Below are 10,956 nucleotides of genomic sequence, written 5' to 3'. Positions count from 1 at the left end.
CATGAATTTAATTTATTTGAAAAGTTTTTTTTTTTTGTATCTTGTCAATTTCGTTCTTTTGCTTTTGTCTGAAATCCATGAATGATTTTTTTGTCACTAATTACGTCACACAGAATCCGGAAGTAGTTTTTCCCATAGCAACTCGTGGTGTAGCTTCGCGTCGGCTACTTAGAGCTTTCGTTTGTTATTGTTTATAATTTAACTTGTTTTTTTAACCAATTATGTCTTCAAAAGAAAACAATAATGTCCAGGATTTACACAGACATTCTGTTGAACGCAAAGAGGAGCTAAACAAACAGGTATTGTAGCCTGAATGTTAAGCACCAGCTAATATTGACAAAGTAAATAAAACGTATCGAGATTTAATTCCACATTTTTGGCAATGTATTTTATATAATGTACTGCTCTATACGAACACCAACCACAAGATTTATTTCGTGTTAGTTTCTCTCAAATCTAATTTGCAATTTGAAAGTAAGTGAAAGATGGATCACAAAACCTTACCCAAAATATTGCAAAAGATGACATTTAGAAAGTAATAGCAAAGTTGTAGTTTCACACACAAGTACAATTCAGACAAAATAGCAGACTAGATTTGCTCGCAAAATGCTGCATGTGTCCGCATTTGGACTCAAGAAGTTCAAATTGGGCACCACCCTGATTATTTGGCCATTAATATGGTATTTTCACCACATTGTTAAATCACGAAAATGCACCCATGTATATGTTACCATGTAGATCACGGAGCAAAAGGTGGCAGTTGACGAGCTGTCTAATTTGAAGAAGGACAGGGTGAGTCTTACTGGAGGTATTGATTTTTTTTTTTCTCATTTTCAATTTTATATTTTAGTAAATTTGATATTTTGTTTTTAGAAAGTGTATGTCCAACAGAGGAACAGCAACATATTATTCTTGGCTGACAGAGGACAAACCTTGAGTTCATGCAAGAGTAAGTTTATCCTTTGTTATATTTTGCATTTTTGACAATTAAAAACTGATTTCAAGGTCCAGGTCCACAGAAGTTAGACCAGCACGTGCTGGAATGGCCAGGTCCACAGGACTCCAGCATTGGCCAGTCGTACCAATCCAGCTATTTGTAGACCTGCCCAATTTAACAATGGTCAGTCAGTCCAACTTTTGTGGACCTGGTCATTCCAAATCTTTGTCCACAAGCTAGGACTCTATAAGGTCTACTGACTCTGAGTCAAAATATGTCTTATGTAGATGTTTCTTGTCAATTAAGTGTTTGCAATGTACACAGTTTTATCTATTTTCTCCACAGAGAAGCTGGATAGCCTGACAAAGGAGTTACAGGACATGTAAAGCTGAGTCTTCCTGCAACCATGTGTGGCATCTTTTGCATTGTGTGTCCAGAGTTTGGTTCCTTAACGAGGGACAACGCAGTGTGTGAACATTTGAAAAGAAGAGGGCCAGACTCAAGCGTTGATTTAATCCTCTCAGGCTCCAATCGTCCATATTGCTGTTTGTTCTTAGCCCATGTTCTCCACATGAGAGGTCTCCTCACCCCACAGCCAGTCCAAGACCATGCCGGAAACCTCCTGCTCTGGAACGGGGAGGTATTCGGAGGTCTAGAAGTTCGTCCAGCTGAGAATGACACATCCGTTGTCCTGAGGCATTTGTCTTCTTGCAGCGAACAGTCTGACATTTTGTCTGTCCTGTCCACCATAAGAGGTCCCTGGGGTTTTGTGTATTACCAGAAGAGCCAAGACTGCCTCTGGTTTGGTAGAGATTACTTTGGGAGAAGAAGTTTGCTGTGGAAGTATGACCAACAACTAAAGGCCTTGACACTCAGCTCTGTAGGAACCAGCCCTTGTGGACCTGGTCAATTTGACTGTAGTTCTTCTGAACCTGGTTCATGTGCATGGCATGAGGTCCCAGCCATCGGCGTGTACAGAATTGACCTCAAGTCAGTTGTAGAATCCGAATCACCAACAATAGAACTTTATCCATGGTCTCATGTTGGAGATAATATAGTCTCTACCACCGTGGAGACTACCCAGCATACAGGCCCGGGCAGCTGCATCATACTGAAAAAGCCCGTAGACCTGCTCAGATCACCTGTTTGTCCTCTGAATACGACACTGTATGAGCCCCAATCGAATCCAGAATTTGGCATTGATGATCTGGAAGAGCTTCTGGACAAAATGAAAAATGAAGCGGTGAACGGTCTAATCGATGTCCTCAGTGAGGCTGTCAGGAGACGTGTCCAGTCTTTACCTGTTAAACCACAGGCCTGTAATCAATCGAGTGTCGCCATCCTCTTCTCAGGCGGAATTGATTCCATGATTCTGGCTGTATTGGCTCACAGACACATTCCCAGTTGTCAATCGATAGACCTTCTCAATGTGGCTTTTCAATGCAAGGAGACTCTGAAAGAGACATCCAAAAGACAAAAACCCAGTCAGAGTAAGTCTGAACCTGGAACTTATAACAAATTTGATGTGCCAGACAGAATCACCGGCAAATCTGGCCTTAAGGAACTACGAGGCTTAGCTCCAGAGAGGAAATGGAACTTTGTAGAAGTGGATGTAACACGAGAGGAGCTCCAACAAATGAGGCATGAACGCATCAGTCACTTAGTACATCCACTAAACACTGTATTGGACGACAGTATTGGGTGCGCAGTGTGGTTCGCAGCCAGGGCCAAAGGGTTCCTAGCCCAGGACCAGAACCAGAGCAGCTTCACGTCTTCAGCCAAGGTACTGAGTTGTGTCTGACGACACCTCCGCATGCGTCGAGATCATTGGACGAATCCTAATGTTGCTGCTGGTTAATTGAATTGTCAAATTGTGCTATGAAGGAAGCATTCATTTTTACCCTCCTTTCAGGTTATTCTAACTGGTATCGGAGCAGATGAGCAGCTAGCGGGCTACGCAAGACATAGAGTGAGGTTCAAGACATCTGGACATGAGGGACTGGTCCAGGAAATAGCCATGGAGCTTGGCAGGATCTCCTCCAGGAACTTGGGCAGAGATGACAGGGTGATTGCAGACCACGGGAAAGAGGCCAGGTTAGAGGTTTAAGAAAATTGCTGTGTTTTTATTTTTTGTTTGACAATGTAAAACGGTTACTTGTGAAGTTTGTCAAACGCTGAATTGACAAAAAATGCCCACCACCGGTCCATAAGGACTGAACTTTTAAGGAACTGGTCCAAGTGCACTAATAAAAAGGAAAACATCAGATCGGATTCTCACTCGTAAAGGCTGCAATTATTTGCTTTTATTTAACTGGGTCATTCCCACTGAGACACAAGGATCTCTTTTCCAAAGAAAGCTTGGCCAATACAGCAGCTTAAACCACAAAGTTTCAACAAGAGTGACAGTGATTCCAAATAATCTTTTTGGTGCTTAAAAATTACAGATTTTCACCGAACTCAACGTCCAAATCTTAGGCAGAGAAACACATTTTTAAAGGCTAGTAGTAATAAAATTGACATGGAATATTAATTTCACACAAAAGTAAGTGGACAGTAGGGATGTCCCAATCCGATCACGTGATCGGAAATTGGGCCGATCACGCCATTTTTTCCAGAGGATCAGAATCAGGTGAAAAGGCTCGGGTTTTAAATTTTCAAAAATGTTTTTTGCTACATGCTCGTACAGCCTCTCATCTTCCCTCCTGCTGCTTTTCTTGGTCACCAGTGGAGATGGCATTTGGTACTTAAAGTTAACGATGATTGACAGGTTTGTAGCTTTGATCTGGCGAGAGAAAGCTCGGTAGCTCTACGATCAAAGGCAAAAACGTGTTAATCATCGCTTAGTCAATCTCAGTTCTCGAGAGGCTACTCTCGGGAGCGTGACCGTCAAAGCGTGAGTGAATTTGAATGGACTCACTCAATGAAGCATTTAATAAAGACAAGCATTTTTCCACATTATTCTTATTTAAAAATCACATTATGAAGGCGGCATGGTGAGATAGTGGTTAAAACGTCCACATCACAGTTCCGGGATCACAAGTTCAATCCTAGCATGTTCTACCCGTGCCTGCATGGATTTTCTCCAATTCCCTGTCACAACCCGAAAAACCGTGCATGGTATGCTGATTGAGCATTCCAAATTGTTTGTAGGTGTGTGTGCGTGAATGGTTGCGTGTCTGGAGTTAGCTGTGATGGGCTCCGGCACCCCCGCGACCCTCATGAGGATAAGCAGTTCAGAAGATGAATGAATTATATGAATTTTATGTAGAGTGATTAAAAGTATGGCGTTAAAGGTGATATAATGGGAAAATGTGGGTGCGCCTACATTTTGTGCTGGTGCACCTTAAGAAAAAAGTTACGCGGACCTCTGCAACCAATGCTAAGTGTGGAGCTTTGGCGATATGTATCGCAGTGTTAATTTTTTCCCATATCGTTCAGGCCAAAACATTTTTTTTTTTACTTTTTAAGGGCTAAAACGTAGCAAAATAATCCAGAAATACGACGGCATTGCCAAAAGATACAAAAATATGTTTTGTATTCCCCAACACTCCCGGAAAAAGCAGAAAATGAAGTACTGTCAAATGTACTTTATTAGAACATGTTTGGAACTTTTGTTCAAATAAAAACAAAACAAATTTTGGGAGGTATCGGATCGGGACTCTGTATCGGCAGATTCTCAAAATCAAGTGACTCTCATTCAGGTTCTAAAAATGTGATCGGGACATCCCTAGAGTACAGGCAAAATAATCACTTCCCAAGTAGAGTTCAGTTGTATTTGACTTTAGTAATACTAGTTATAAGGGGGTATTTGGTGAAAAAAAATTGGAGAAGCAAACTTTATTAAAATCTCTTTCCTCAGGTTCCCATACTTGGATGAGAGCGTGGTGAGCTACCTGAACTCTTTGCCCATGTGCGACAAGGCTGACCTGACGCTCCCGCGGGGCGTTGGCGAGAAACTGCTGCTGAGGCTGGCCGCCCGCCACCTGGGCCTTGGGGCATCCGCCGTCCTGCCCAAGAGGGCCATGCAGTTTGGTTCGCGCATCGCCAAGATGGAGAATGGCCGCGAGAAGGCGTCGGACCAGTGCGGGAGGCTACTTGGCATGTAGGAGAAAAGAATCCCCGTTTATAATTCTTTAATTGTCTTTTGATTACATTATTCAATTAAATAAAGAATTATGCGCCTTTTGCTTCCTCTACACCATGTACGAGTTCATGTCTTGGAGTTTTTCTTTAAAATACTGGTCACAGTCTATGTAAGACTGCAAGTTTCCCACGTCGAAACGGCCGCCAATCTCGTACACATACACAGGTTGTCTGTAATGAAAATGTCAATATATTGTCAATATCATCTGAAAGCAATATTATTCATCGAAATAAAACATTTAATTTCTATTGTAGGTACCATATTAAATCTACAAAATGCCCCTGTAGAAGGTAGTGTGGAAATCAAAGCAATTGTGTTGATACATTTGTTGTTTTACCGTGGAATGAGCCAAGACACAAAGTTTCCAGGGGCGTCTTTTTCCTGCATAGGAGCATCCTGGCGTGGTTGAAATATTGATTCAAATGATACAGTATTGTTGAAAGAGCAGTGCAGATGATTACCATTACTTTTTTGTCTTGGAGGAAGTTGTCCAATTGAGGGAGACTTTTCTTGGACAACACGTAGAAACAAGGACACTGAAGGGGGGGCAAAAAAAAAAATTCAAAACAAGTGGTGCAATTTACGGAGTCCGTAACCGGACATGGGAAAAAAAGGAAAAAATGGAGAGGGGAAAAAACAAACAAAAAAACAGGTGCCCTGGGGGTTAAGACACGGAAGTAAAAAAAAAAGTTTGCATCAAAGCAAAAAAAGGAACAACATTAGACTAATCAAAGAAGAGATTTGTGTACGACGCCCTCTAGTGGTTGCTCGGATTAGTCCTTTTATAAATCTGAAATTTGGGTGCAAAAACTGAGGCATGGAGTATTTAGAATCCCGCATTTGAGCAGATTTGGACTAACGCAGGTTTGCACCAAAAAAAGAAAATGTTATAATGAAAGCCATATGATGTTCAACATTTTTACTTGAGTGCTAAATGAGGTTGCAGGAATAAAGTCATATAAATGTACTCATGTCGATTTTGATTGTTTTTTTTCTTAAGTGATACTGTATTCAAATATCGCAATAATCGTCTCCAATTGTAGTATTGGGATTAATCGGGATCTAATCACATCGTGACCTGTGAATCGTGATACGACTCGTATCGCCAGATGTGAGGCAATACACACACCTGGTTGCCATTGTTTATTTGAGCTGCAACTACACAAGGCACATTTAATACCGTATTGGCCCGAATATAAGACGGTGTTTTTTTGCATTGAAATAAGACTGAAAAAGTGAGACTCGTCTTATATTCGGGGTCCAGACATTACACCCATTCACGACGCTAGATGGCGCCAGATATCATTGAAGCGAATGCTGAACTTAAGGATTAATGTTCTTGTCATGACAGATCTCAGCTACTCTTAAGTTTAACCAGTTTGCATTATTTTATTGCAATGTTTTTCCTTATTCAGATTTGTTTCAAGACTACAGTTACAGTTAGAGCTCACTTTGATAGTTAATGCAGTTATTGCAATTTTGTTGTTTTATCACAATAGATTGGTTTATTTACATTTCTAAAAACCAGAAGCCATTTATTTACGAATGTGATTGCACTTTAGTTTACGTATTTAAATGTTCAGATATTAAGATTTGAATGAGGCAAAATAACATGCTTTTTCTCTCAAATATATTGTTATAATCATTTGTTTCAGATGTAATTATTTTCTGTATAAAAATTAATTTGGTGTTCAAAAATGTTTTTTTACCAAACTTGAGTTTTGAAAAAGAGGGGGTCGTCTTACAATCAGGGGGGTCTTATATTCGGGCCAATACGGTAATAGTCTGTCTTCTTTTTCTTCTTCCATGTCCCCTTAGGATCCCAGTAAATAAACAACTCTCAACCAATTTTTTAATTGCCATTGTTTTCTTAATCTGCATTTTTAATTGTCCGCTTTTTCTTCTTCCATGTCCCCTTAGGGGCCCAGTAAATTAACAAGTAGCATCAAATTTTTGATTTAAAGATTTTTATCCAGTACGACCAAGATTGAACCATGTTGTGGACTGTTTCCCCCATACATTATTTCACCCCCAATTTAATAATAAAAAAAAACTTGATGTTTTACATTGCCAATTTACATGAGAGCAAGGTTAAAGTCTACAGTTTAAAAATGATTTAGGCAGCACTAACCGCTCTTCTTGACTTGGTCTCAGTGGGCAGCGGTTTCTCCTTCATGTTCAAAGCCCGAAGCTTACCATCAACTTCTACAATTCCGTATTTGTGAGTTTCTGCATAATAATGGAGCCAAAAAAGTTAGGTCTCAAGAAAAGGAGTAGTCAGTTCCCAAAAAAAGCAAAACTCCAGTTACCATCGTCTCTGCACTGGTAGGACAGCAGCACACTGTTGTCCTCACATTCCACTTGGAGCTCAAAAAACCTGGACTGGAGCTTAGCGAGGCTGAAATCCTCTTGGAAGAGCGTATCACTATTTGGGACGGCCAAAAAAATCGAACCCATTAACATTTGTTGTGAGCTTTCAAATTTATGAGCTCACCCTCCAATCACAAAGACATGGTCTTCAATCTGAAAGTGCTTCACAGCCAGCTGGAGACAGGCCACCGCACCAAGACGCGCCTAGAGATTAAAAACAAAACTGAAATATAAGCCCCGGAGAATAAAAGTGGCCTAAATACATTTTTTAATTCATGGGATAATGTAATTTGTTTCTGAACTCAGTATTGTTTCAAGTAAATCATTAATTTAGTTTCCAAAATGTGAGGACAACGACTATTTGTTAAAACAACGACTGGTATACAGTCATTTTTTGTTTCAGATCAAAAATGTAAAGCAACACTAGGTAACTTTTACTTTCGGTCGATTTTAATGATGCCGCTGGACAAAATCGGAAGTGTTTTGCCTTAAGGAAGACTGCATTTCCCATGAGGACCAGCGCACACCCGCACAGTGTCGTAAAATTATGATCTCCCGGTCGCCTGCAGATTGATTAGACGACATTTCTGTTTCCAGTAGCTGTGTGAAGGATACATTTTTTCCCTCCTCGGACAAAACTTTTTGTCTCTTTGTAGTTTTTAGGTAATTAGTGCCAGTGACAGCGATACAGACCCCCTCAAGATATAAAAGAGGCATCATTCAACTAGTTGTAAGTCGAGGTATCATCTCAAATGGTATGGAAATATTTTTGTAAAGGTTGAAAAGTTACCTAGTGTTGCTTTGAAAGTACCTAAAATACTGCTCTCTCACTTACATCATTGCTTCTGGTCTGGTCACTGACAATGCTGACATTTGGAAAGTTTGCAGCCCATTCTTCAAAAGCAGGCAGGTAAAGTGCGTTGGTCTGGGGAAAGAGAGGACAAAGTTCGTCGACTTTTTAGCATCCATTTAAAAAATACATACCTGTCAACCCGAGGCCGTTGGCAATCTTACAAATAGTGACGTATGCCCTTAAAAACTGCTGCCTAATCTTACAATGTTTTAAATAGCGTGCAATTTGAAACAAACTGACTGCATCTGTATGACCAGTGTTGTTAATCTTACTTTAAAAAAGTAATTAATTACAGTTACAAATGACTTCTCCCAAAAAGTAATTGAGTTAGTAACTCGGTTACCTGAATGTAAGAGTAATTAGTTACTTGGCACTGGCATTACCTGTCATGTTTTTGTTGTTGTTTTTTTAAAGAAAAAAAATTTGTAAACTTTGCTATGTTTGGAAGTCATTTAATGTGAATCAACCGTTAAAGTCGTTTTTGCAGTAGTTCCCTTCTGTCTACTTTCGACATGTGAAAGTTTTAAAACTCATCATTTAAAGATAGATTCAAGTCAAGATTTTGCCAATTTAGGAGTATTTTAGATAAAAAGTTTCTTAGGTTCGCTACGAAGGTTCACTACAACATAGCTTTTCTGAGAAGTCTACTGCTTTAAGATGGCGACTGTTTACTAACGCCGCTGAGTCTGTCATTTCGCATCTAGTTCTACATGCATGTGATATCTAGTTTAGCATCAAGTGGGCGTAGATTGTAGGCTGTCGGCTACAGTCAGGAAATATTGGAGCCGCTCTTTTCTCTCCGTGTCTCTGACTTTTCTCGCGTCAGTCAACCAACTTAGTAACGCACATTGTCTCGTTGCCGAAACGGTGACAAAATTCAGACGGAGAAGAAAAAAAAACGTAATGCGCGGAAAACGTACAGATTTTGAACGTACGGCGTCCACATTTAAAAATCTGTGCTCACTTGTACAAATTACGCCGAACCCGTACAACTTGACAAGTTTGAAATATGCATGGAATTCTGTGTAATATAGTAGTAGGAAAAACGTCAGAGGGAACAATTGCCTATAAGTAGACAAAAGCCACCCTTTTCGTTAGAAACAATAACTTTGGGCTCTATTCCAAACTTTTTATAACGAAGAAACAAATCTGAGGCAGACACCAATTTTAGCAAATTACACTAAATTGGCTGGAGAGGGCAAGTCTAACATTTGTGAGAGCGAAGTCCATTCCCTCGCATATAATGAACTAGAACCATATCTCGCACAAACAACTCACCACTACATAAATGCCGTCCACCACGTTCGAGGCAGTCAGTGCTTGGACCCAGTGACTGAGGAGAGCGCGGTTCCCTACCGGCAGAAGCGGCTTGGCGATGCCGACCAGGTGAGCGAAGCGCCCGCTGCGGTCGGCTGCGACGTCCCGCTGGAGCCTGGTTCCGTAGCCAGCAGCAAGAATTACCGCCTTCATGGATACTCAACGAAGCGCGATAACTACTTGTGATTAAAGTAACAGCAATGATGTTATATCGGTTGAAAAGTCATAGAGTTCACCGTTTTAAGGCAAGGAAATGGATCAACCTAGAGTTGACAGCGCTGGACTTGGAACACTTCCGGTATGATTACGTAGAGTTGTGACGTTAACGAACGAACAGAATCTTTTGGGCGCTTTTTTATTCCAGTGCCAGTGTTAGGACAGTGGGGAAAAATTCCACCACGCTAGTTTTTGCACTAGCAAAACCAGTGGGCCAACAAAAAAAAAACAACAAATCCATCAAGGTTCTGCTTGATATGTGTCTTGGTACTGGTTTTGCTGGTATCCAACAAAAAACAGTAAGGATATCAATAATGTAGCGTTTTTTCCATCCAAATTATTGGGATGACAATAGGGGTGTGACAAAATATCGAAATGGTGATATATCGTGATACTTTGTATCCCAAAAGGTTATCGATATGCTCCTGCCAAGAATCGTGATATCGTTTTAAAAAGGTGTCAATGTCTAAAAAAAAATTTTTTTTAAAGGATTCAACAAGTTGCTACCAAAATCTTCCACCATAATAGTGTCTCAGTTAACTCTAAGGCTGCACTGACGGTGCTCGATACCCAATCCGTTTAGACTGAGAACGTTCATTTATTCAAAACCAGAGCATTCACAGTCATTCTGTCCAATTTTCAGGGCATTTACTGGCATAAGCAGAGTTTAGGGGGGGGGCAGCCCCCCCGTCCCCCCGTAGGCCGAAAGGTGTCATTGCATGTAACTGACTTTCCTATAGACCCTACTCACCTACGTCACAAAATGACGTGTCGCCAGGGGCGGACTGGTAATCTGTGGGTTCTGGAGGATCACAGAACGGCCGGTGCCCTGGACGGCCGGCGGCCGCCATTCATTATACATCACTGTTTTTGTCCCCCCTTGCCTCTGATTATCTACAGTTCGCATCCAATCCAACAGGTGGCAGCAATGCGCCTGGCTGTTCATCGCCAGTCTGATAGAAGAACGAAAGAAGCACAAAGTTGCCTTCATTGGTTCCTTGTGGAAGCAAAATGGCGACGAGCGTTAATGCACAATATGGATGGTGGTGGCAAAAAAAGAAAAGAGAAGGGTGGCGCGAAGAAGGTTAGGAAGAAAAAAATTAAAGAAACTGGAGAGCG

General features: G+C 40.9%; 3 protein-coding genes across 6 annotated transcripts; 2 read left to right on the top strand and 1 right to left on the bottom strand.

The window, feature by feature from the left end:
- Window positions 1–100: 100 nt before the first annotated feature.
- Window positions 101–1,431, top strand: LOC130927012 (ASNSD1 upstream open reading frame protein-like). Its single transcript, XM_057852454.1, has 4 exons — window positions 101–299; window positions 739–792; window positions 874–949; window positions 1,283–1,431. Exons 1-4 carry the CDS (start codon window positions 222–224, stop codon window positions 1,321–1,323), a joined length of 249 nt encoding a protein of 82 aa, XP_057708437.1. The 5' UTR covers window positions 101–221; the 3' UTR covers window positions 1,324–1,431.
- zgc:136439 (uncharacterized protein LOC678627 homolog) lies at window positions 118–9,942 on the bottom strand. 4 transcript variants are annotated; one of them, XM_057852450.1, is made up of 8 exons: window positions 9,885–9,942; window positions 9,583–9,797; window positions 8,287–8,376; window positions 7,576–7,655; window positions 7,391–7,506; window positions 7,213–7,310; window positions 5,419–5,617; window positions 118–5,251 (listed from the first exon to the last, which is right to left on the bottom strand). In XM_057852450.1, the coding sequence occupies exons 2-8, from the start codon at window positions 9,772–9,774 to the stop codon at window positions 5,187–5,189; spliced, it is 840 nt and encodes a 279-aa protein (XP_057708433.1). In that variant the 5' UTR covers window positions 9,775–9,797; window positions 9,885–9,942; the 3' UTR covers window positions 118–5,186. The 4 variants fall into 4 exon arrangements, with proteins under 4 accessions (XP_057708433.1, XP_057708434.1, XP_057708432.1 ...); XM_057852451.1 differs by having other exon boundaries at window positions 5,419–5,477; window positions 5,549–5,617; window positions 9,583–9,929; XM_057852449.1 differs by having other exon boundaries at window positions 9,583–9,929.
- Window positions 1,344–6,905, top strand: asnsd1 (asparagine synthetase domain containing 1). Its single transcript, XM_057852447.1, has 3 exons — window positions 1,344–2,720; window positions 2,850–3,031; window positions 4,797–6,905. The coding sequence occupies exons 1-3, from the start codon at window positions 1,344–1,346 to the stop codon at window positions 5,041–5,043; spliced, it is 1,806 nt and encodes a 601-aa protein (XP_057708430.1). The 3' UTR covers window positions 5,044–6,905.
- Window positions 9,943–10,956: the final 1,014 nt, after the last annotated feature.

This window comes from Corythoichthys intestinalis, chromosome 12 (genome assembly GCF_030265065.1).
Source record: "Corythoichthys intestinalis isolate RoL2023-P3 chromosome 12, ASM3026506v1, whole genome shotgun sequence".
In the NCBI taxonomy this organism is placed as follows: domain Eukaryota; kingdom Metazoa; phylum Chordata; class Actinopteri; order Syngnathiformes; family Syngnathidae; genus Corythoichthys; species Corythoichthys intestinalis.
This window is presented reverse-complemented; position numbering and strand designations above follow the sequence as displayed.